The 26,043-nt window shown below is 42.1% G+C and overlaps 1 protein-coding gene across 2 annotated transcripts in view; it reads left to right on the forward strand.

The window, feature by feature from the left end:
• PRTFDC1 (phosphoribosyl transferase domain containing 1) overlaps positions 1 to 26,043 on the forward strand; it is a 100,799-nt gene that overhangs the window by 68,817 nt on the left and 5,939 nt on the right. The window contains exons 4-6 of one of the 2 annotated variants that reach the window (XM_058681679.1): positions 12,249 to 12,314; positions 24,392 to 24,409; positions 25,758 to 25,840. In XM_058681679.1, the coding sequence (XP_058537662.1) occupies positions 12,249 to 12,314; positions 24,392 to 24,409; positions 25,758 to 25,840 (167 nt within the window). The remainder of the gene's footprint in view (positions 1 to 12,248; positions 12,315 to 24,391; positions 24,410 to 25,757; positions 25,841 to 26,043) is intronic. The other variant, XM_058681680.1, reaches the window with a different exon arrangement.

A 26,043-nucleotide genomic window follows, 5' to 3' on the forward strand; every position in this document is an offset into this window, starting at 1 on the left:
CTAATTGACTCTTAATCAGTGATTTGTACAGAAAATGTGAACCAGGAAATACTACTCCAGGTTTTTTCCTGTAAATGCTGATAAATTGTAGTTACATGAATGACTGATAAATTTAGAGTTACTCACATAAGCAAAACAAAGTGAAGCAGAGCTTGATAGAGTGGGAAAATCACATGAATCAAAGTTAAGCTACCTTGAGGGTAGGCCTGGCTTTGTCCTTAATTCACTCCCACGCCCTCCCCCTTCCCTTTTATGGATAACAGGAAAGGAAAGTCCAATTCAATAAGTATTTATCAGGGGCCTAGTGTGGGCAAAGCATTCTACGTATGATGTTTCATTTAAACCTCACAACAGCCCAAACTAGTAGGTGTTATTGTCCCCACTTAACAGAAAAGGCGATCACATCACATTCCCTTCTGTATGGGAGGCTCTGCTCAGTGTTAGGAACCACAGATGCAGGCTCTAAAGTCCATATCCTCAGGGTGCTCTCAGAATAGCGGGAGTGAACAGATACGTAGACAACGACCAAGAAGTAGCCAGTAAAACAAGGACAAAACGAGGGCTGCAGAATTGGCGCTAAATGCAAAGGAAACACGTTGGCAGGAGAAATCAATTCTGGTTGATGGTGGTGATAGGATGAGGATCAGACGATGATTTATAATGCAAGTAGATTTTAGTCTCCATGTGCAGGGAAGTTATAATTCTGACAAGCAGAGACATGGCAGAAAGAAATTCTGGGTGGAGGGAACATCCATAAGGCACGCAATGATAAAATGCAGGGTGTTGCGCTCGACTTAGCAGGGTGGAACAGACATCGCGACAACTCAGAGTGTGGCCTATGGTCCTGCCCCATCCCCGTCACCTGGGAGCTCACTAGAAATACAGGCTCTCAGGCCCCTGTCCACACAGGGTAAACAGTCCACACAGAGGATTGGAGAGCACATCACCTACGAAACACTGGCCAAAAGGAAGTGTAGTGCCAAGTCTAGATTCTGATCAGATGTGACAGAAAAGCTGTAGAATGTGTTGATTACATGGAGGCTTTGGAGCAAGACAGAGGGTTACCCTGTTTTCAGGTCCCTCACTTTCCAGCTGTGGGACCTTGGGCGACGTTACTTAGTCAAGTTACTTGAATTGGAGTGGTAACAGCACCTGTTACCTCATAGGATTGTTTTTTAATGGACTTTATTTTTTAGAGCAAGCAATTTTAGGTTCCCACCAAAATTGAGGGGAAAGTACAAGAGAATTCCCATGTACCCCCTGACCCCATACGCCCACAGCCTCCCCCACTATCAACATCGGACACCAGAGTGTGACGTGTTACAACTGATGAACTTACTTACATCGGTGCATCATAACTATGTGTTTGGACAAATGTGTGATGACACGTATCCATCGTTAAGGATATCCTAGAGTGTTCTTACTACCCTAAAAATCACCTGTGTTCCACCTATTCGTCCCTCCCCCACCAACCCCTGGTGAAAACTGATTTTTTTTAATGTTTATTTATTGATTTTGAGAGAGAGAGAGAGCACGTACGTGCACACACAAGTAGGGGAGGGCCAGAGAGAGAGAGAAGGGGAGAGAGAGAATCCCAAACAAGCACTGTGATGTCAGTGCAGAGCCCGATGCAGGGCTTGATCCCATGAACCATGAGATCATGACCTGAGCCAAAATCAAGAGTCGGATGCTCAACCGACTGAGCCACCCAAGCGCCCCAAACACTGATCTTTTATTGTCTCCATAGTTTTGCCTTTCCCAGAATGTCACGTGTTGGACATATGCTACTACAGTATATACACTCTCATCAGATTGCCATCTTCCCTTAATGAGTAATATGCACTTAACCATCCCTCCATGTCTTTTCGTGGCTTGATAGTTCATTTCTTTTTAGCACTGAATGGTATCCACTGTCTGGGTGTTACCACCATTTATTTATCCTCTCACCTGCTGAAGGACATCTCAGTTGCTTCCAAGTTTTGCTAATTATGAATAAAACTGCTATGAACACTCAGATGCAAGTTTTTGTGTGGACGTAAATGTTCAACTCCTTGGGTAAATACCAAGGGTATGGTTGCTGGCTGGTAGAGATCCCTAATGGGATTTTGTCAGGATCCATATAAATAACGCACTTAGCGTAGTGCCTGGCACTTAGTAAATATGTTCAATAAATGCTTCTCGAAGTCAGGCTTGCCTCTAATATTTATGGGGCCCAAGGCAAAATTGCAAATGCAGATCCACGCACTATTTCCCTAAATATTTAAGGTTTTGAAACTTTATAGCTTGGTCCATGGTCGGGCTCATGTTTCTACCCAGATCACCTGAGCTGGAGACCGAAGGAGCTGGGCTCATCCCTGCAGCCTGCAAGCCTGAGCAGAGTCGTGTGTCTGCAGGGCAGGGCAGGGCAGGGCATTAGCTGGGCCCAGGCGCAGCTCCTGGGTGGTGACTGAGCCTGCCAAAAACCCGGATGAGACTGACCCACTTAAGCTCTTCTTAAGGGAGTTGGGGCAGCTGGGTTTTTCTCCCTCATGCCTCTTTCTCCTCATTCAGGTGCCTCCAAGACTCTCCCATCTGAGCAGAGAGGCAGGAGGGAACACGGTTATCTGGGGAGTTTGGCCTCTGAGACACCTGCTTTGGGTGATTTTAGGGTGGCCAACTTGAAAAAAATACCAGCCTCTCTTTTTCTGGTTTCCCAGGATAAGGCTGTGTTTTTCTCTACCACCATCCTCCCCTGTACAGACTTGACCCTGCAAGGGGGGAGGGGGCAGGGCCCAGCTCAGCACACGTGTCCCTGTTACATAATTCTCATAGCTCAAACTGTTAGAGAACTGTCAAAAAAAACCTTCCTTCTAAGACCAAAAAGAAAAAAAACAAAACAAAAAAAAACAAACGTCTTTGTGTTTTGGTGTTTGTGAATAGGCAGAGCCCCTCTTGCCTGGCTCTGAGGGTGGCAAAAAAAGAAGAAGAAGAAGAAGAAGAAGAAGGACAAAATCAGACTTCGCTTTGCAGGCCTGGGAATTTTCAGAAATATTTTGAGCTGAGAAGTGACACAAGATAGCAGAACTTTTTGGACCCAGAGTACAATTGGATGGGAAAAAAGATAGATCCAGCCTAATGCCAAGAAGTGGTGTGTGTTCTGGAGGTTTCTCTGGCATGCTGTCTGCTGCCAGTTCTCTCCCTTGGTCCTTCCTGTTCACCGTTCCTTCTCCTGGCAATCTTAAAACCAGTTCATGAGAGCTGGTTTAAGATTTCATTACTGTTGAACAACTATTGTCAATTGGGGTGTGTGTGTGTGTGTGTGTGTGTGTGTTAAGATATAATTATAAATCTTCCCCTGGGTTACTTAGGAGAAAAAAATTATACAGAGAAAATGGTCTTCTGAGAAATAATCATCACTGGGGATATGAGTGTCCCCATTTTAAAACAAAGATTTTACTGAAGTCTTTCAGGGTCACTCAGATGTTTCAAGAGCCTCTACTGGCGTGTCCGTCTGACCCAAAATGTAAAAACAAAACTTAAACCAAAACAACAGTCCATACCAGGATTCAAAACAGAAGGATATCCTGCTTCAAGCTTTCAAACAGAGTTCACGTAAAGCAAAGCCACTGAATCCATTTTTAAACTGTTTCCTCCTTTCCTGGGGTCTCTTATAACTAAATTAAAATAAAGGTCCATTTTCTTCTCCCTCCTCCTTTTTTCTTTCTTTCTTCTTCTTCTTCTTTTTTTTTTTCTGATGACCCCTCATTATTCCTACCAGCCTATAGATTCTTCACATGATTGTGTCCCTTCTTCTAACCCAGCGCCCCTTTATTTCTCATAAAGAAAAGAGCCTTTCTCTGTTGGGTGGAGATTACTCTTAGCTAACCAGTACCCCTCTTAGAGACTGGGTGGAGTAGAATACCGATCACAATAGAGTAATAAATCATTGTCATTAAACAGAAAGCCATTTTGTCTTCGAATAAAGTCACATCATGTTTGCAAAGTTAGATACACGAAATTCAGGAAGTGCGAAATACATGTGTACTTTCAAATGAGTGAAATTGTACATCCTAACCTATATACTTTTTTCCTGGCTAAAATACTAGTTTGGCTTTCAAATATATCTTTTACTAATTATGAAATGAATTCCTGACACTAAAATATCTTAATAAGTCAGATTTTCATATTTTGAGTATTCAGAATTTGCATGGATGTTTGCATTTAGGTTTGTAAAAATATTGAGGAGACTGGGAACTGGGATAATAAGAGCATGAAAATAAAGAAAATATAATTTGGGTGCGAACCGAACATAATGAGGGAAAGGTCTATATTTTTCCAGTCTGTCTTCTAAGTTACTCACGTCAACTTTATCTAAGTCCTTCTCAGTTGAGCTTTACAGCTATTTTCTCGTGTGTTTGCTTATAGTTTTCATTTTTCTCTGACTCCCATTAAGTAGTAAGTTCCTCTAGGCTTCTGGACAGCCGGAGAAAGAACTTAAAGGCATAGAAATGTGGTGCTTACCTGAGAACACTTTTCTAAGTGGGTAGGAGAAGAAGTATTAAAAATCGGGGCTCCTGGGTGGCTCAGTCGGTTAAGCACCCAACTTCAGCTCAGGTCATGATCTCGCGGTCCGTGAGTTCGAGCCCCACATCAGGCTCTGGACTGACAGCTCAGAGCCTGGAGCCTACTTCAAATTCTGTGTCTCCCTCAGTCTCTTCTCCTCTCCCACTCATGCTCTATCTCTCTCTATCTCTCAAAGATAAACATTAAAAAAAGCATTATATATATATATATATATATATATATATATATATATATAGCTAACACAGGGTGCCTGGGTGACTAACATAGGGTGCCTGGGTTAAGCACCTGACTCTTGATTTGGGCTCAGGTCATGATCTCGTGGTTTATGGGCTCAAGCCCCACATCGGGCTAACACCTGTACTCAGATGCATCAGTTATGGCTCCACAAACACTAGATGCCACAATGTGCTAGCAACAGAGGGTTCAATTAAGATGAAAATAAGGCTGCAATGCTGAAGGGGTTTTCACTCCATTGGCAATTACTATGTTCACAAAAAAATCCAGCTGGACATGGTCTATTAACATGCAGATCTGTGTAGAGTGTTATTGGGACACATATAAAGTCCAGGGAACTCGAGGAAAACTTCCTGGAAGAGATGATGCCCGAACTGAGTCACGATGAAAGAGCACGAGTTGCCCACGTGAAGAAAGATGGAAAAGTATGGTGTGAGCAACCACGAGCTAAGATATGGACAATTAAACAGTAGATTGTGTGCCGGAAACTCCTGAGGTCTCAGTGTAGCATAGCACTGTTTATTAGTAGCGATGAGGTGCGTCACAAGTAATTTATCACTAATAATATTTATCAAAATTTGCAAATAGGGACTTTTCCTGTAAATTAGCATGATCTCTTAGTTGAGGTTCTTTTGTTTACAAGTAGTCTATAAATCAATTTTAGATGACTTTAAGCTAAAATGGTGGATTTATAGGAAGGCATTGGGCTATCTCATGACCCCCCCGCCCAAGATAAAAATGCATCCAGGCCTAGAAAGAGATCAGAAATCCAGACATCCATTCTCATGTTCTGCCACAGATCTGCTGCTGCCATCTTGTAAAGCAGTTTCAAGGTTAACAACTCCTTGCTCTACTGACTGTAAATGGCTCCCTCAAGGATCTAATGAGAGCTAAGTGGGTCCAAGCACAATCTCCAAGTGGCTTCTACCTAGCGGGAAGAAGGATGAAAACAGCAAAGTAGAATGATAGAAACTATGCCCACCAAACAGTCCACTGTAAAGCTTCAGACCCTCCAGGGTGGGAGCTGGGAGGTCACCGAGAAATCCCAAGGAAAGCGCATATGAGGTCGTTTTTAAGCAAAGCTCCAGTCGTGATACAGACTAGCAGTGCAAGGACATGAGTCTTCCTTACACACAGGCCTCATGGGCAGCAGTCAGCCTCATGAACGCTAACCACAGGATGTATGGGGTAGTAATGTGCTGAGTGAACCGAGCAAAGAATACATCACAAAGTCAGTGTTAGGACACCAGGGAGCCTTGCAAGTTTCTTAGGAGAATACGGGGCTTACTTTATGTACTGCTAATTATTACATTCCAGGCACTTTTCTAAGTGCTTAAAGCACATGATTTCATTTAGTCCTCCAATAATCCTAAGAGGTAGGAACTATTAATATACCCTTTTTATAGATAGGGAAGTTGAGGCACTGAGAGGTTAAGTAACTTCCTCAAGGTCACACAACTAATGGAAGGTGGAGCTTTGACCAGAACCCAGGCAGTCTGGTCCTTAAGGGGACCTGGGGACCCCGGGTGCCTGGTCACTTAATCTCCACATTCAACTTTCCACGGCATACCCCCCGTAGGTTGTAAGAATGAGTTACTAAACAAACGATGTCAGAAGCAGATGCATATTTAAATGAACAGAAAACCAAAATGTAAGCCCATTTCAAAGGAGAAAACCTTAACATGATGGTTTTCAAACTTTTTTGCCGGCACCATCTTTCTTGGAATCCAGTCGATATAAGAGAGACAAGTGGAATTGCTCTGCTTGAACCAAGGAGCACAGAAGCCACACAGGCTCTCACCCCACTGCCCCCTCCACCCTGACACAGGCAGCTTAAAGGACTGAAGGGCCCAGTTAAGAGCCCTGTCCTACATCAACTGCTGGTTGAAGAGAAAACTGGAGATACTGAAAGAAATTCACCTGCCCTCGTTCTCTGACTTGGCATCAAATGTTAGAGCTTAAAAAAAAAAAAACATTAGGGGGCTTCTGGGTGGCTCTGTTGGTTAAGCCAATGGCTCTGGGTTTGGGTTCAGGTCATGATTTCACAGTTGGTGAGTTTGAGATCTGCCTCAGGCTCTGTGTTGACAGCACAGAACCTGCTTGGGATTTCTCTCTCCCTCTCTCTCTGCTCTTCTCTGGCTTGCTATAAATAAATAAATAAATAAATAAATAAATAAACAAACAAATAAGGGCACTTGGGTGGCTCAGTTGGTTGAACATCCCGCTCTTGATTTTGGCTCAGGTCATGATCTCACATCAGGGAGATCAGGGGATCAAAACCCCATGTCTGGCTCTGCGTTGTCAGCGTGGGGCCTGTTTCAGATTCCTACTCTCCCCACCCGCTATCCCTCCCCTGCTCATGTACACGTGCATGCACACACTCTCTTAAAATAAATAAATAAACTTTAAAAAGCTTTTTTTAGGGGCGCCTGGGTGGCTCAGTCGGTTAAGCGTCCGACTTCGGCTCAGGTCATGATCTCACAGTTCATGGGTTCGAGCCCCGCGTCAGGCTCTGTGCTGACAGCTCAGAGCCTGGAGCCTGTTTCAGATTCTGTGTCTCCTTCTCTCTGTGACCCTCCCCCGTTCATGCTCTGTCTCTCTCTGTCTCAAAAATAAATAAACATTAAAAAAAAAAATTTTTTTTAAGCTTTTTTTAGTGGTTTACACCATTTTAATAAGAAACTTTCCAGCTTGGTCGCTAAAACTCCTATAATGAACTATTTCTGTTTTTTGTTTTGCATCTCAATCCATTTAATATAGGGCACAGAAGAGCTGAGAAGAAGGTCAGGCTAATACTGGGGGAAAGCAAAGTTAAGGGATTGATGGCAGCTGAGAATACTGAGAAAGCTTTTGCCTGCACAGAATTTGAAACAAGTGTCTCTGACCTTGGAAATGAATGGTTTAGAGAGTGGTTCTTTTGTTTATTTATTTTCCTTACTTTTCCGCTTCCTGTTCCTCAAAAGGGCAGGAATTCAGGATATTTATTCTTCTTCAGTAATGTTTTTTTTCTAAAGGTTATCTAAGCAGCGCCAAGTCTCCATTGGCATTGTGGCACGAAGAATCGCCACACCTGCAGGGCTGTGTGGGTGTGCTCTTGTGCCTGGAGATCAGGACAAGCTGATTTCCAGAATATTTCTTCCAAGGAACCCTGGACTAAATGTCAGAGATTTCCTTGGCTCTTTAAAGGTATGTAATGGCTGCCAGCATTTTTACCAAGATGTCGGCTTCCCTTGGCCATGGCAGCTTATGTATTTCACTTCATTAGTATAAGCGGGACCCACCCCTTCTCAGGTTCCTCTCAAAGACCAATTATGTGCTTCTCTCTTCTAGGGATACTGGGGGTGTGGGGCAGGGATAGGTTACACCAGAGTAATATGGAGCCAGGCAATCTAGGATTGAACTGGGTCCCTTTACCTATTAGCAGCTCCTCTCGGGCAAGTTACCTAAACACTCAGTACTCAGATTCCCTGTTTGTAAGTTGGGGATTAAATAATACCTACACTGAGCTCTACAGAACCTCAGCAAAACAAATCAATCCATTGGTACACAAACTTTACTAGAGCATAGACAAAAGATAAAGAACCACCCAGTGCATTATATGAGGCTAGTATAAATTTGCCTTAAAACTATAAACCAATCTTGGGGTGCCTGGGTGGCTCAGTTGGTTAAGCTCCAACTTGGGCTCGGGTCATGATCTCGCGGTTCGTGGGTTCAAACCCCCGTTAGACTCTTGCGCTGACAGCTCAGAGCCTGGAGACTGGCTTGAATTCGTGTGTCTCTCTCTCTGCCCCTCGCCCACTTGTGCTCTCTCTCACTCTCAAAAATAAACGGTAAAAAAAGAAAAAAATGAAAGAAAAAGAAAAAAAAACTATAAACCAATCTTAGTTATGAAGATAAGATTAATAATCCTAAATGAAATATTATCAAATCAAAACCAATGACATTTTTAAAAAGTACATCAATCCTAGGAATATAAGGATGCTTTTGAACTGCTAGAAAAATATCATGGTTAAACACAGTGGATTAGATGCATACAATTAGCTCTATTCCTCCCTAAAACCCCACCAAAATGCCAGTAAAGAAATGAATGAAGTATTTCCCCACAAGGACAAAGAAAGGGGGAGAAAACCTCAGTGGGCAAGAGATGTCAGTGGTTTTTAGGAGGCAAAACTGATTAAGGAAGGGCACTGACTCAGCTGAAGAGTGAAAGTGAAAATCCAAATGCTTATAGAGGGAATTGTCAATGAGAAGTACAGGATTCATGCCACAGAATTCTTGAAAGGCTTACAAGTTAGTAGCTAGGTTCTTAGAAGATGGAGTGAAGAAGGAATGCCCTACAAGCAGCAGGGTGCTGGGGAGCTTATGAATGGAGAGGATGGTCCTCTAGGCTGCCTTCTTCATCCCAGCAAGACACAAAAGCCTTCTTTGCTGGAGTCATTAAACCAGGAGAGCTCCAGACTCCAGTGTACCGGAGAGGACTGAGGAGTGACCATTTCCTGGGAAAGAAGGAGGGGAGGGAGGGAGGGAGGAAAATGAATCACATCCAGCATTTACTGAGCCAGGCTCTGTTCTAAATGTTCAGTTTATATTAATTCATTTGATCTTCATAACAGCCCAGCAGACAGGCAAATAAATAAAGGTACAGGGGTGTCTGGGTGGCTCAGTCAGTTAGGCATCAACTCGACTCAGGTCATGATCTCACGGTTCGTGGTTTCGAGCTCCGCGTCAGGCTCTGTGCTGACAGCCCAGAGCCTGGAGCCTGCTTTGAATTCTGTGTACCGCTCTCTCTCTGCCCCTTCCCCGCACGCTTTCTCTCTCTCTCAAAAATGAATAAACATTTTTCAAAAATTAAAAAAATAAAAGTACTAAAGTAGCTGAGACAAAAAAAAAAGTGGCCAAGACAATTTTTTTTAAAAGAACGCAAAAATGAAACTTTCTTTACCACGTATCAAAACATAATAAAAAGCTATAATAATTTAACAGTATGGTTTAGATGTTAAAATAGACATTTTAGGCTAATGAAACAGAAAAGCATAGAAACTGACCCTCACATAGGAGAATGAAGGCTATGATAAAAATGACATTCCAACCGGTTGGGGAAAAACAATTCAATAAATGGTATTGGGACAATTGACTATACACATACTTGGAAGACCTAAGTTCCAGATGAGTTAAGGATAGATCTAATAATAAAAACATGTTATAAACATGGACTCTAATTAAGGCCTTCTGAAATTAAAAAAAAAAGTACATCAATCTGAAATAAGATTTTCTTGGCAACATGCTGAATATGTGACTTATAGCATAGTATTTAGCTTTCTGATATATTGTGGGGGTTTTGTTTTTAATCAATAGAATGAAGATGATAAGAGTAGAATTATTATGAAGTTTGCTCCAATCTGGCAGAGTGTAAATCTCATTTGTTACATTAAACTTTGTGGTTTAGTAGTTGGGTCCAGTCCTGCATATCTCAGTCCCCTAGGGATACAGAAATTTTTATTTTTCCTGCTGCTATTAACAACATATTTGAGTCTGTTATGCAGAAATTCCGCCTACGTTTACTCCTATATCTCAGCACCTCTAGAAGTCACAAGAGAATCTTCTCCTTTGACATTCTTTTAATTTTTTTTTAATGTTTATTCATTTTTGAGAGAGCTGGAGAGAGAGACAGAGCGTGAGTGGAGGAGGGGCAGAGAGAGAGCGGGAGACACAGAATCCGAAGCAGGCTCCAGGCTCTGAGCTGTCAGCACAGAGCCTGATGCAGGGCTCAAACCCATGAACCGCGAGATCATGACCCGAGCTGTAGTCGGGTGCTCAACCGACTGAGCCACCCAGACGCCCCTCCTTTGACATTTTTGACAAGTTCCTAACCTACTGCGTGACTGCTTATGAATACATGATTATATATGCCTGTTCGAAACCAGCAGAAGATCAGTAAATTCTGGATGTTCTTTGACTTTCTCCTTTTGAGATCAGTTCCCATAAGAAGAAAATTATTGGATTTATCTACTTGGTGGGCTTTCTCTTTACTTCTTTGCAGTACAGAGTGAATGCTTTACCGAGTGGAAGTAAAAACATTCTAAGGTTATTTTCCCCCCTCTTGAGCAGTAAGGTGAAAAGACAAACCTGCTTCATTGGCAAAACTGTTATATTGGTTATTTGGCTGCTTTCCGCCTTCCCAGATGACCGATGTCAATGCCTAGATAGAGACTCTGTTGCAAGTGACAGAATCCAATTCAAACCAACCCAAGAAAATTCCTAAGGGAACAGAATTGGCTTCGGTAGCTGGCATGTAGCACCAGGCATAGCTGGTTTACATAGGAAAGGCCTAGCCCCACCTGAGCCATAAGGAATGAATGATGCCCCCCACCCTCCGTGAAAGAGGCAGAATAAGGGAGGAAAACCGTGAACTGGCAAAAGCCACAACGGTTCACAGCAGCGACCTGAGATGTTTCCTGGTTCGGCACGTCATGCACAAGGTACCTGCACCATTGTCTTCTCCCTTAGATTGCTGTTGGAAGGGATTGCAACATTACAGCATTCTTGCTTGGTCATGAAGCCACTGTCTGTAGGGTGTTTTCGCAGTGAAGCCAGAAAACAAGCGGCCTGCTCTATTTCCTGTTTGGCCTCTGTATTATTTTGTTGTGATATGCACTCTGTTGTTACATCTGTTAAATCCATATTTAGTCTAGTGTGTGTGTGTGTGTGTGAGAGAGAGAGAGAGAGAGAGAGACAGAGAGACAGAGAAAGAGAGGTTTAAGTAGCACAGGACAATGTGTGATATATATATAAACCTCATGAACCTCTGAAGGAATTGGAGTGAAAGTCTCCTAAACATATTCCTGGGACTATAGAAATTTCCTGAGGCTTCTTCGTTCATGTGTGAAGGTCTAAATGCAATAGTTCTTGATCTGTGAGCTGTTAGAATTGCCCTCAACGTCAGCAGAGAGGCTGGATCTGTGTGGTAGGAGGAGAGGAGGCCTCAACTGATTGCTCAGCCACTGTCTGATTGCTCCCCGCTGAGGGCTAGGACTGGGACTTGTTGGCACAGCAGACAAATGTGCGGCCCACTTCTGAGGATCCTGTAGCCCCCTCGGCCCAGGGAGGTCCAGGAGCATGACTGCCTTCGCCAATTCCATCTGCCTCAGTATAGGCTCAAGCACCTTCCATCATTTTTGTATTCCAAAATTAGGTTTATTTGTTTTCTCTCCACTCCTTTTATCATCCCCTCTCCACACAGTCTGTCCCCTCCCGGAGCCATTAGAATGCTTTGTCCCCAGCACAGTAGCAGGAGAGTGGCTCTCGGTAACCACGGGCAACCAGGAATCTGTACGAGCTATTTGTGCTGTATTTGTAAGGCGCAGTCTAGCCGCTAGCTGGGTAGACGGCGGGGGGAAATGTGCTGTAAAGGTTTTTCTTGTACAGTGAAATATTATCTTCCCTTTTTTTAGAACGACCAGTCCATGGGCGAGATGCAGATAATTGGAGGCAATGATCTTTCAACACTGGCTGGAAAGGTTTGTTAATGTAACTCTGCTCCCTAAGCACTGATGTCATGGGGAAATCAGTGACCTTCATTTCAGGTCAGCACTTGCAATGCATTTCAGACACTCTCCCGGGTTTGCTAATTCATGCAAATGGATGTGTGAATCCTTTTAATGATTTCTCCCTTATAAAACACTCTTTTTATAATGCTTCCAGGACCCAATGCCCACCAGATCTCCAACCTTCCTTCCAATCTTATTTCAGACAACCTCCTATTACAAAATAAATCCCTGGGCACTCCCGCCTGCTTCCTTTTCTCCTCTTGCCGGTCCCTCCTGAAAAGGAAGCTTTTTCCTTTATTCGTCTGCTTTTTGTCTCATCTATGCCTCAGATCTCGGCATTGCAGTAAGACATTTAAACAGGTTTGCCAAAATGTTTAAAATTTAAGGAGGGAATAAAAGAAAGGTTTCTAGAGAGCACATTTTTCAGCCCCATGCCTTTTTCCTCCCATGCAAAAGAATGTAATCCATTAGATCATGGGTCAGACACCGCCACTTTGAACTTGGAGTTCCAAACATGCCAATGCTTAAAAATTAAGTGAAAATCTGTTTGGATTCTGACATAAATACATACATTGGAAGGAAGAGTTGTTTCCTTTGTGGAATGGATGTCCTTTGTGGAAATGCGACCTGAGATCCAAGTTTTGCTCTGAAAAGCAAGCAGCGGCTGCTGCCTGACATATCTTGTATTCATTATCCCTGAACAACTTCAGCCTTCCGAATAAAATGGATCAGTCTCTTACACAAGTTTAATCTCTCATTTTGGTGGTTGTTACTGTTTGTTATGCAATGCCCGGATGGGGAAAAGGAATAGCAGGCACATTTAATAAAAATGTGTTTAATAACGTTGGGAACATTAGAGAGCTACAGGGACTCTAACTCCAAACCAGCTTACTTCCCTCTACTCTGAAGATAACATAGTAGCCATCCAAGTGTGACACCACTATCTAGAGGGAGATTATGTTGCACAGAAATTGGAATTAACTTGTTGATGTTAATGCATCACTAGACCACCATTTGATGGCCTTACTACATCAGTACCTAAAATAACATCCTGGAAAGCTAAAATGCTCCAAGCAATTTCCAGAAATTCACAACTTTTCACAACTGCGGAGTGGCCTTTAAATGAGAAGTCATTTTAGTACTTTGTTGTAGGACATTGCCTTACAGGTGTTACGACACAAGAGAAATACCGTGCCTTGTGCGACGTTACACAAGCATCTTGCCTTGGGGAATTACCATGGGGTCTGTCAAAGTAGCAACTCTAAGAATCCCAAATGAATACCAAGAAAATGTTGTGCATAAAACTGTGACTTTTCTCTCCTGCTTTCTAAAATCATCTTCTTTTCCATTTTTTTTTTTTTCAAAATTTTTTTAACATTTATTTATTTTTGAGACAGAGAGAGAGAGAGCATGAACAGGGGAGGGTCAGAGAAAGAGGGAGACACAGAATCTGAAACAGGCTCCCGGCTCTGAGCTGTCAGCACAGAGCCCGAAGCGGGGCTTGAACCCACAGACCGCAAGATCATGACCTGAGCCGAAGTCGGACGCTTAACCGACTGCGCGACCCAGGCGCCCCTTCTTTTTCATTTTAAAGTAATCTCCCTTGGGGCGCCTGGGTGGCGCAGTCGGTTAAGCGTCCGACTTCAGCCAGGTCACGATCTCGCGGTCCGTGAGTTCGAGCCCTGCGTCAGGCTCTGGGCTGATGGCTCGGAGCCTGGAGCCTGTTTCCGATTCTGTGTCTCCCTCTCTCTCTGCCCCTCCCCCGTTCATGCTCTGTCTCTCTCTGTCCCAAAAATAAATAAAAAACGTTGAAAAAAAATTTTAAAAAAAATAAAAATAAAGTAATCTCCCTCTTAGGTGAGCACCAGATACTCTGTTCCTTTAAAAAATAGAGACGAGGATGGGCAAAGTTTCTTACTAGGGGTGGAATCAATAGGAGGGGTGATAGTGCTGTACCTCAGTATCCCCTCCCAGAATTACTACAAAGACCCACCCCTCCTCACGAGAAAGTAGGGATTATGGAAGTTCGGGTAGGAGAGATGGAAAACCAGCCGGCACTAAGGACAAGCAGGAGTCAGCTTGTTTTTTGCTCGTGTGACAAATGATCCTTCCGGCTTACCAGGTGCTATTTCACGGTATCTTTTTACTTGCATTTATGTGTGCATAGATGGATTCTATATATGTTTAAATGTATGCCACGTAGAATCCTTTGAGCTTAGAACGCACTGAGTAAATATTTCTAAGATGAATCAACATTGATTATCCAAGTTCTCAACTGTCACAACAGCTTACGTTTAAAGATTATGCATCTTTATGCAGTTCAGGGCACCTAGGCTCACATCAGAAGAAGGGAGTACTTAATGAACCAGTGTAGACCGTGCTCAGTGCTCTCAAATGAATCTTAAATCTGTCCGCGTCTCTCTGTCTTCATGGTAATCACCCGACTCTAGACTCTTGCAGTAGCAAAGTGTGGTCTAGGGCAGGGGTTAGTGAACTTTTTAGGGAAAGGCCAGGCCATACATGTTTTTAGATTTTGTGGGCTATACCCTCTCCGTTGCAACTACTTAACCCTCTATCATAGCATGAATCCAGCAAGCAGCCACAGATAAAATGGAAACAAATGGACATGGCTGTTTCAATAAAACTTTATTGACAAATATAGGCAGCAGGCCAGATTGGGCTGGTGAGCCGTAGTTTGCTGACCTTTGGTCTGGGAACCAGCAAGGTCAGCACCACCTGCAAACTAGAAATGCAATATCTCAGATCCCACCCCAGATCTTCCGAGTGAAGTACCCACTTTAAAAACATCCTTAGATGGTTCCTTTGCACACTAAAGTTTGAGAAGCACAGGTCTTCTAGGGCCAGACTGCTACTATCCCTCCTCCAGGAAGTTATGGTAGCTTAACTAGTCTCCCTGAACTTCCACCTTCACTTAATTCTTGCCACCCTCCAAATCATTCTCCAAGAAACAACAGTCAAAGGGATCTTTTTAAGATACAAATTGGGTCACACCCCTTGCCTACTGAAAACCTTTCAGTGGCCTCTCAGTTAGGGTTGTCAGACTTAGCAAAAAACAAAATGGAGAACAGAATGCCAAGTTAAGTTTGAATTTCAAATAAACAATGAATACACTTTTAGTATAAGCATGTTACATGCAATATTTGGAACATACTTAAGCTCAAAAGTCATTTGTTATTTATCCGAAATTCAAATTTCACTGGGTGTTCTGTATTTTATCTGGGAATCCTACTCCCAAGGTCCGGAGAATACAATCCAACCTCCTTCTCCCAGCCTGTAAGACCTGTGTGATCTGGCCCTGCTTCCCTCCCAACATCATCATATACCACTCAGCCCTCCTTACGGTGTTATAGCCACACTGGTTAAGCTCCTTCCTGCCAAGGCTTCGGATAAGCTGTGGCCTCCAACCCGAAATCTATTTTCCTCCTATCCTTCAGGCTTCAGCCTAATGGCTCTTATATAAGCGAGGCCTGCCCTGAGTCTGTCTAAAATGAGCACATACTCTTCCCTTACACAGTTCCCACCTTCCCCATTATATCTCTATATTAGTACTCTGTTTCAGGTCAAGCCCTTTCCAACATTTGCTGTGTTTACTTTAAGGCTAATTTTCTGATGTGTGTATTTCCCCCACCAGAATGTCAGCGTAAGGTGGGCAGAGACCCTGCTTATCTTATTCACCATCCTGTCTCTTGCATTGTGCACGGTGCCTAGCCAACAGGTCGGCATAAGTATTTGGTGACTGAGTGAGCGAAGGCTCCTCTTTCTCTTAGAAAGAAATCAGAAATCTTTTCAATGAAGTCTGGGAAAGGGAGGACATGGCAGAAGGACAGGTAAATAGAAGCCCATCCAACCACACCAAAGGACACATCAGCCAGCTAGTTTGATTTAGGTTGGATGAGAAAAGTGTTGAGTGAGGGCACCTTGTTTTCGAGAAGCAGAAGGGCTTTGGTGTCACAAAAGATTCAAGATGGGGGGACTGGGTTGGTGAATGCTGTCCCCCTGAGTGTGGAGGAGGGAAAACAATATCACTTAACTTTTGGAATTTCCTTTTCCTTAAACAGATGATGGCTGATCTACTCACCCATTCTTCAGCCTTTCAGAGAAAGGCTATGCATCAAGGGTTTGAGAGAACTTTAAAAATAAGTCTCAGAGGCCCTCCAGAATCTTTCCATCATGCAGAATGTATGACAGCTGAGGGCAGAAAACAAACTTAAAAAGAAAAGGCACCCAACAATTAGTGCTTACTTTTCTCATGGTTGTAGAAGGAAGTCAAGCTGTTGTAAACACCTGCATAGGGTGGAGGGCTTTTGTAGATCATCATCTGACTTTGCCCTTGTATAGTAATCATGTGATTTCTTCAGTCAATAAATTTATATTTAAGCTGAATTTTCCATTAATATTACTACTCTGCCATGAATTTGAGCACTCCTCTTTTTTTAATGCTTGGCACTCAGAGAAGAGCTGCGGGGATCTTTCCCCACGAGACTCTTTCCTTGAGCTTAAGGAAATCCAAAGAAGGAATGATTCCTTGGGACTGTGACTGTCTTCACAAGGGGAGGCTGAGGTTTTACTCTGGACTAGATAGCCTGGGAATAACACAGAAAAGGGAGAAGAGCATCGTGAAATGAAGGATGAAGGAGGGAAATGGGAGAGCCAGAGGACAAGAGCAGACCAATGAGACTGGAGGAAATCAGTCCAAAATAGAGAAACAACTTTAAGACACTGAAAATGCAAATTGGATTTGGTTTGTAGAATATGTTGAATATCTCAACAAAGAATTTAGCTTGCAGAAAAGCAAAGAGGAGTTGCAAAGGTTTTTGAGCAGAAGTGACATCAAGAAGTTGTGTTTTGCAGGACACCTGAGTGGCTCAGTCGGTTGAGAATCTGACTCTTGATTTCAGCTTGGGTCATGATCTCACTGTTCATGAGATCAAGTTCCAGGTCGGGCTCTGCATTGACAGTGCAGAGCCTACTTGGGATTCTCTGTCTCCCTCTCTCTCTGGCCCTCCCTGATGTGTGCTTTCTCTCTCTCTCTCTCTCTCTCTCTCTCTCTCTCTCTCTCTCTCCTCAAAATAAATAAATAGACTTTAAAAAAAAAAGAAGTTGTGTTTTGAGAAAATTACCTTGATAGAGGATAGAATAACTGAGGATGGGAATGAGACTCCAGGCAAAGAAACTAGTCAGGAGGCCATGTGGGTTGAGCAGACATTAACACTAGAACCATAGGAGCAAAGTAGGAACATTGCAGAAGACACAGCGCCATCCAAGGGAGCAGCAGCAGAACTAAATGATGAATGAAGAAGGGAGGGTTAGAAGAGATTTTTTAAAAAACAAATTTCTTTGTAAAAGAACTTTTAAAAACGCAGGGACATAGCTCACCTGTATGATTCTCCACACATTATAAGCATCATAACTGTACTACATAACCTCTTAAATTTTCTAAAGATGTGTGAGTTAAAATATTTGGAAAAGAGACACTGTACAGCCCCCATGGACCTTTCTCTTTCATGGCTTCTTTCTTTCTTTCTTTCTTTCTTTCTTTCTTTCTTTCTTTCTTTCTTTCTTTCTTGCCTTCCTTCCTGCCTTCCTTCTTTCTTTTTTCTTTTCTTTCTTGTCTCCATTCTTTCTTTTCTTTAAAGCAAAGAAAAGGAAGCTCATAAGGGAAGCTGGCTGAGTCATGGTTCTAAATAGGTCATGGCTCTTGAATAAAGGGAACACTCAATGATTAAGTTAAATGGCCTCAACTTACAGTGTTTAAAAGCATTTTCCTCGGTGTGCGCAAGCTGTCTGCACAACGTGCTCTCTAGCTGATTTTTTTTCAAAGTTGATTTAATCCTGGCACTTCATAAAATGTGTGTATCCATTAAAGCAAGAAGATTTTATTCATGTTCAAGAGAAATCTCTGAAAGGGGTGGAATAAAACCAAATGCATGGAAACAGACCCAGATCTGGCAACAGGAAAACACAGATGTGCAGGTTAAGTGCAAGATTTCAGGAGACGTGCCACCTTCCCCCACCAAATAAGTTTCTAATCAAATGCCAGAATGAAGCATCAGAACCTGCCAAATTTCCTCCTTGGCTGCCTTAACTATTTAAATCATTCCTTTTTATTGCATCTGACTAGGCTGAGAACAATAATGGAAATGCCCACCAACTGATGATTCTGGCAATTTTGGGAATTATCACATAGAGTGAAATGCTGAACTACATTCCTTTCTCCCTGGGGTTCATATTCACACTTGTACCCATGCTCAGCACCCACAATGAGCCCATCATCATTACTGCCATCCCTCCGCTCAGCGTGACCATAGCCACAAAACTATGCTGCCGAAGATTAGACTGTGCTGTGCTAATAATTTTGCACTTTAAAAGACTGAAAATGGGAATAATCTATCTACAAAAACCACTGAAATTTGTATAATGCCTTCCTTCTTTCTTTTCTTCTTTTTCTTCTTCCCTTTCTTTTTCTTCAGGGAACTTGAGGTGATAAGCTTCCCCTGGGATGGCACCATAGCAAAGAAAGGATGCACTCCAGAGACTCCACATAGAATTTTTGCCCACGGTCCCCAGGTTGCAAACTTTACTTACTTTCTGAGAAGAGATGAGCTAGGTGTGATGAGATGGCCCAGACAGCAAGTGGTTCAGTAATCAGAGGTATCAGATTGGAAGTGCTTAGGAGCCACAGTGTGCTCTGAAAAAATGTCCAAGGCAGGGTGCCTGGGTGGCTCAGGTAGTTAAGTGTCCAACTTTGGTTCAGATCATGATCTCCTGGGGTGTGGGTTCAAGCCCAGTGTTGGGCTTTGTACTGACAGCTCAGAGCCTAGAGCCTGCTTTGGATTCTCTGTCTCCCTTTCTTTCTGCCCATCCCCCACGTGCTTTCTCTCTCTCTCTCTCTCTCTCTCTCTCTCTCTCTCTCTCAATAATAAATAAACTTTAAAAATTATTTAAAAAAATTTCCAAGGTTGCCACTCAAAAAAACAGATGGGGAGAAATTTAGAGGATTTCTTGGTGCAAAATTAAAAGCAGTACACGTTAATGATAGGTCAGTTAAGGAGGAATTGTACATCGTTGGGGGGGGGGGGAAATGGAGGAGATGTGTCAAAAGAATAATAAACTAGAGAAAGAAGTGACATCAAAATTGTTCATTTGTTCCACGGGCATTCCTTCAACACCTGTACATACTGGTCTCCATGTTATAAAGATGAATTTGTTTTTGTTTTAGCTTGTGGAGCCTATCCTGACATATTAAAGTTTAAAGAGATTACTTCTTGGGGAGCCTAGATGGCTCAGTCAGTTGAGCGCCCGACTTCGGCTCAGGTCACGATCTCACAGTTTGTGAGGTTGAGCCCCACATTGGGCTCCATGCTCTCGGTTCAGAGCCTGGAGCCTGTTTTGGATTCTGTGTCTCCTTCTCTCTCCACCCCTCCCCCATTCGGGCTGTCTCTATCTCTGAAAAAATGAACAAATGTTAAAAAAAAATTTTTAAAGAGCTTAGTTCTCTTAGACACTAGTGAAAATTCTTCCAAAGTTGGGGTCACTTTCTCTGTACTCTTGGGCTACTTGTTTTGTATGGCAATCTTCCAAAATGGTACTAAACACATTGCTTTTTTGGAGGTGAGCTTTTCATACAACAGGTAGGCCACTAACAATCCAGACAGTAAACCCACATATTACTAAGGAAAGAATTTGAAAACACAGTGTGGTGTTTTGTAAAAGAAAATAAATATATATGTAATGACTGCTGTATTTAAGTCGTTAAAGAATTCTAAATTTCTACTGAGCTCCCTTTCAATAGGAATTTTTTTATATCAGTATTCCACTGCCCATCACTTGTGAACCCACTAAATAATTTTACTTTTTAAACACTGTACACAACTCAGAAAATTTTTGTGTTGTTACAGATGTTATCAACCCACTTAGCCTCCTTAATCCTCCAAAATCCTTTGAGAAATATAGTTAAACCATAATTAACCAATGTTTTCCTCATAATAATTATCCCAAGAAAGAAAGAAAGAAAGAAAGAAAGAAAGAAAGAAAGAAAGAAGAGGAGGGAGGGAGAGAGGAAGGAAGGAAGGAAATGAGAAGAGAAGAGAAGGGAAGAGAAGAAAAGGGAAGAGAAGAGAAGAGAAGAGAAGGGAAGGGAAGGGAAGGGAAGGGAAGGGAAGAGAAGAGAAGAGAAGAGAAGAGAAGAGAAGAGAAGAGAAGAGAGAGAAGAGAAGAGAAGAGAAGAGAAGAGAAGAAAAGAGAAGAGAAGGAGGGTTATTGTAGTTTAAGACACTGAATGATGACTAGGAAAACCATTGAAAGAAAAGAAACTTTAAAAGGAAACATAGTACTCTACTTGACTCTGCAGTGGGGAGAAAGTGTGAGCAGTACAAAAAGATACAGTCATAACAAAGCATCTGCATTGGGAGATGGAAAAAAGAAGTGAGATAGTGTATAAGAACTAAATTCTCAGGGCGCCTGGGTGGCTCAGTTGGTTGGGTGTCCAACTTTGGCTCAGGTCATGATCTCGCAGTTTGTGGGTTCAAGCCCCATGTCAGGCTCTGTGCTGACAGCTCAGAGCCTGGAAGCTGCTCTGGATTCTGTCTCCCTTTCTCTCTGCCCCTCCCACACTCACACTCTGTCTCTGTCTCTCTCAAAAATAAGTAAGTGTTAAAAAAAATTTTTAAGAACTAAATTCTCATCATTATATAATATAATAAATAGATGATGTCTAAAATTTTTAAATTTAGAAATAGAAGTACAGTAAGAGAGACTATTTTAAATTAAAAGAGAATTAAAGACCCAATGCACGGACTTCAATTAGACAAAGCAGCTACAAAGGCCATTTTAAAGACAACTGGAGAGAGGCACCTGGGTGGCTCAGTTGGTTAAGCATCCGACTCTTGATTTCAGTTAGGTCCTGATCTTACAGTTTGTGAGGTGGAGCCCAGCATCAGGCTCCATGCTGTCAGTGCAGAACCTGCTTGAGATTCTCTCTCTCTCTCTCTCTCTCTCTCTCTCTCTCTCTCTCTCCTTCTCTCTCTGCCTCCCCCCACTTGTGCTTACTCTCCTTCAAAATAAATAAACTTACAAAAATAAAGATAACTGGGGAAATTTAAATATGTACTAGGTTTTATATAATATTAAGAAATTATTTCCAGGGGCGCCTGAGTGGCTCAGTAGGTTAAGTATCCGACTCCGGTTCAGGTCACAATTTCATGGTTCATGCGTTTGAGCCCTGTGTTGGACTCTGTGCTGACAGCTCAGAGCCTGGAGCCTGCTTCAGATTCTCCCTCTCTCTCTCTCTCTCTCACCCCTGCCACCCAAAAATAAATAAACGTTTAAAAAAATTATTGCCAGGTAAAGAAGTTATCACACACGCGCACACACACACACACACACACACACACACACACTGGAATAACAAACTAGGAAATCCTGCCATTTACAACAACATGGATGAACCTTGAGAGCATTACGCCAAGTGAAGTAAATCAGACTGAGAAAGACAAATACTGTGTAATCTTACTTTCATGTGGGATCTAAAACAAAACAACACAAACCAAACTCATAGAAAAAGAGATCAGATTTGTGGTTACCTGAGGTAGGGGTGGGGGGCAGGGAGATCAGGGGAAGGTGGTGAAAAGGTAAAAACTTTTAGTTATAAGATAAATAAGTACTAGGGATGAAATGTACAATATCATGACTGTAGCTGACATTGCTCTGTGATATACGGGAAAGTTGTTAAGAGAATAAATCCTGAGAGTTTTCATCATAAGGAAAAAAATGTTTCCCTTTTTTGCTTTCTTCTTTTATTGTATCTATATGAGATGATGCATGCTAACTAAATTTGTTTAGGTAATTATTTAGTAATAGTATATAAGTCAAAGCATTATACTATACACCTTAAAGTTATACAGTGTATGTCACTGGATCAAATGTATAAAACTGTATAAAACTGGATGAAATGAAAAAACAAAATAGATTATTGTCATTTTTGTTAGATGTGACAGTATTGTGGCTATGTATTACACAGAATGCCATGATAACTTTAACATAAAGTGCATAAGCATTTTAAATACTTTACAGTTAGATGCACATCAACATTTAGAAAACCTTTGACTTTTCTATTTGATTTGAACACGTATATGCATTACCTTGCTTTTAAAATATGTTTAAGTAATTTTGACAATATATTTCTGGATTAGTACATACATTCAAGTCTCACTTCCCAGCCACCACTGTATCTTATAGTTATAGCTAAATGTTTTCAAAGATGACTCTTGTTTTGCAAGGTTCTAAGCTTTTAAAAAACAGATTTAATTATGTTCAGTGCACTTTATTTAATTAGGCAAGAATGCAGACTAACAGAGTTTTAAAAGGCCTTTCCTTATTAGATTGAAACAAAAAAAGATTATGAGCTAAGGAATCAAATTAACCAAGTATTCTCCAAGTATTCAGGTTGGTTAATAGGCATGGTTGGTAAGCGTCAATCAAACTAAAAATGCACATCCTAACTAACTGTTACGGGTTAATTGTTAAGAACACAGCAAATGTGCTCAGAATACCAAGGGGATTTCTCTGTTCCTGTGATCCTTAGGCTAGGGGATATGGACACGATAACTTTACATTTTAATGATAAAACCAAGATTTTGTAATGCATTTAATGACTAAAAATACTATACCTGGGAGAAAATCACTTCTAGAAAGATACTTCCTTCTAAGAAGCATTGGACACATAAAGTAATGTGATTTGGGTTGGTTGATTAACATTTTCATTACTTAAATCTCTTTGGCATTAGACATAAGTAAGATTTCTAAGGTGGAAGGCTTGATAGGATTTTTAAAGTCTTATATGAATCATAGGGATAAATGAAGAGTTATGTAAAGAAAGACATTATGTTGAGGGAATATCCACACCATTTAGTTCATTGCAATGTCATATCAGCACAGTCACATTTTAATTTGGTGAGATAGTATTGACATGTAACTACAAATCCATTTCATTGGTCAGTTTTAATGAATTAACCAGTATAATCGGTTATTATTCCTCCACTCAATAAATTACTGAGCATCTATATGCAGGTATATATGCTAGGGGCTGCAAATACAATAGTAAGCAAGACAAACATGATTCCTACCCTCATGGAGTTTATATCTAGTGGGCAGGCAGGTGTCAAACAGGAATTGAAATGAAACATAATGTTTTTAGGGGAAAAGGAGAGGTATGCCTCGAGAGCACATAACAAGCAACCCAACCATGTTTCTAAAAACATCAGGGGCGCCTGGGTGGCGCAGTCGGTTGAGCGTCCGACTTCAGCCAGGTCATGATCTCGCGGTCCGTGAGTTCGAGCCCCGCATCAGGCTCTGGGCTGATGGCTCGGAGCCTGGAGCCTGTTTCCGATTCTGTGTCTCCCTCTCTCTCTGCCCCTCCCCCGTTCATGCTCTGTCTCTCTCTGTCCCAAAAATAAATAAAAAACGTTGAAAAAAAAATTAAAAACATCAGTCAGGCACTTCACAGCACTCTCTCTGGCCCACCCCTTCCTCAAGGTTGAAAATTGGAGAATAAATACAGAATCCTCAATGACTGGTGGCGACACAGGGTTAGGACTGCCCCCGGCAGAGTCCATGATTCTTCTGCAGAGTACTGTCTTCATTAACAATGTAGTTTATGTGGCTTGTTTTCCTGGTAAACTCTTAGTACACTTTGTATACCAAAGAATTCTGGATGGGGCTGCTTGCCAGAATTATGGACCTGGGATGACCTTGTGGGCAGCTCTTCAGACAGGGCATAGGGTCTGAGATGACCTTGCTGCTCCCTTGAATGTAGACACCAATATTGCAGCATCAGGTAATGACCGAGAGAGTGTTCGAATGAATCTGGAATACCCAGATTACCTCCAAGCATTTGGGTTAGATGGATGGTGGAGGGCCAGCTCAGCAAATTGTGAAATTCCTAACTTTAAGCAAAAATGTGTGTTTCTCTTGTGAGCCAGATTTGCATCATATTCTAAATAACTGTTTTGTTTTGTTTTTAATTTCAGAATGTCCTCATTGTTGAGGTAAGCTGACTTTTCCTTACCCGTATTTGTTAGATGAAAGAATCTAATGGTGAGTTTCGAAGTATAGAACTTATTATCAAATTGGTCAAGGATTTGTTGAATTTCCACTGTGCACATGGCTCTCCAAATTTACTGCCTACGAACCAACTAGAATCAGTGGCTTGAAACAATTTAGAAAAAGAGCTTTGCGGTAATAGTTGTGTAGCACTTTATCCGTTTTTATGTCTGAATTGGTTCTTATACTTACTTGCAAGTCAGGCATTTTTACAGAAGAGGAAACTAGCCCAACACAACCAAATGTGTTTAATAGTAAAACCAGGATTTGAACTCTTTTCACCCTTGATTCATTGTTTGTGCTAATGACCTCCAATGACTTCAGACAATTCTGACTTCAGCAACCAAAGGATAAACACAATCAATTTTAAAATGGCAATCCAAGAGAAGGTGAGAATTTAATTTTTCTGCTAAAAAAAAAAAAGGAGAATGGGCCCCATAGCAGCAGTGGACTAATTCAGCAAATGGCCACTTTTCCTTCAAGAGCACGCCTGTCTTATCAGCTGGCAAAAATTCAGGGGAGCTGTTTTCAAGCTTTTGTTACACAATCGCCTGTGCGTGCCATATGTATCTGCAGTCGTCCTGGCTCGGGCATCACCCGTGAAGTAGACCCTCTAGCCAAATGAATTGCCCAACCCTGGCTAAATTCAGACCTGTTGTTTTGATAATCAGCTCCTGACAGCTGATTTCTGTCCCAAGGACAATGCATTTCTGCTGCCCATTCTCCTCTAATTGTGTAGCAGCTCATCAGCAGAGATGAGCTGAGGCTCACTGCAGCCTTGCACCCTCAGAATTCACAGGCTGTCACCAGCTGCCGTCCAGACACATCTCACTTCCCAGCCATAGAATCCCCTATTGACTGGGGAGGGCAAGGGGGAGGTGTTTATCCATTCAGTGTATTCAGATGTACATCCCATGTCCATGAAAATTCATGCGTCCCGTATTGTGTTGCGCATAACCTCAGGGCCAAATTTAGTCCTTGAATGTGCATGCACGAGTCCAAATGTACTCAGTAAGGAGTCCCACATGCTCTCCAAAGGCCGAACTTAGCTTTCAACACAGCTGAAGGATTCCAAGAGGAAATAATTCACCAATATATTCCCCTAAACCCAGCTTCACAGAGAGGCACCTGTCTAAAAAATATAACCAACTCTGCTTCCTACTTTTACTCCATTTGATGGCAGTTCTGATTGTGATGCATTATTAATAAGGACTACAGTCATCTGTCTGGATGAAAAATCTATTATGCTGCCCAAATGCATTCAGGTTGAATTTGTCTGTCCTCTTTGCAAAGGATGTTGTTGGAACGGGGAGGACCATGAAGGCGCTGCTCAGTAGCATAGAGAAATACAAGCCCAACATGATTAAAGTAGCCAGGTGAGTAGGACATTCACATCATTGTTGCTTCTGTCTTTCTAAATCAGCCGAAGAAGGATGCTAACACAGGACGTCGTTTCCAAAGAGAGCAGTCTATTCCAAACCAGTGACCCTTTGCCCTGGCATGTTATGGTTTGACCACACTGAACAAATAGCCCATTTGACCACTAGCCTGAGAGAGAGGAAGGGGAAGAAGGCACGCT

Source organism: Neofelis nebulosa, chromosome 8 (genome assembly GCF_028018385.1).
Source record: "Neofelis nebulosa isolate mNeoNeb1 chromosome 8, mNeoNeb1.pri, whole genome shotgun sequence".
Classification (NCBI taxonomy): Eukaryota; Metazoa; Chordata; class Mammalia; order Carnivora; family Felidae; genus Neofelis; species Neofelis nebulosa.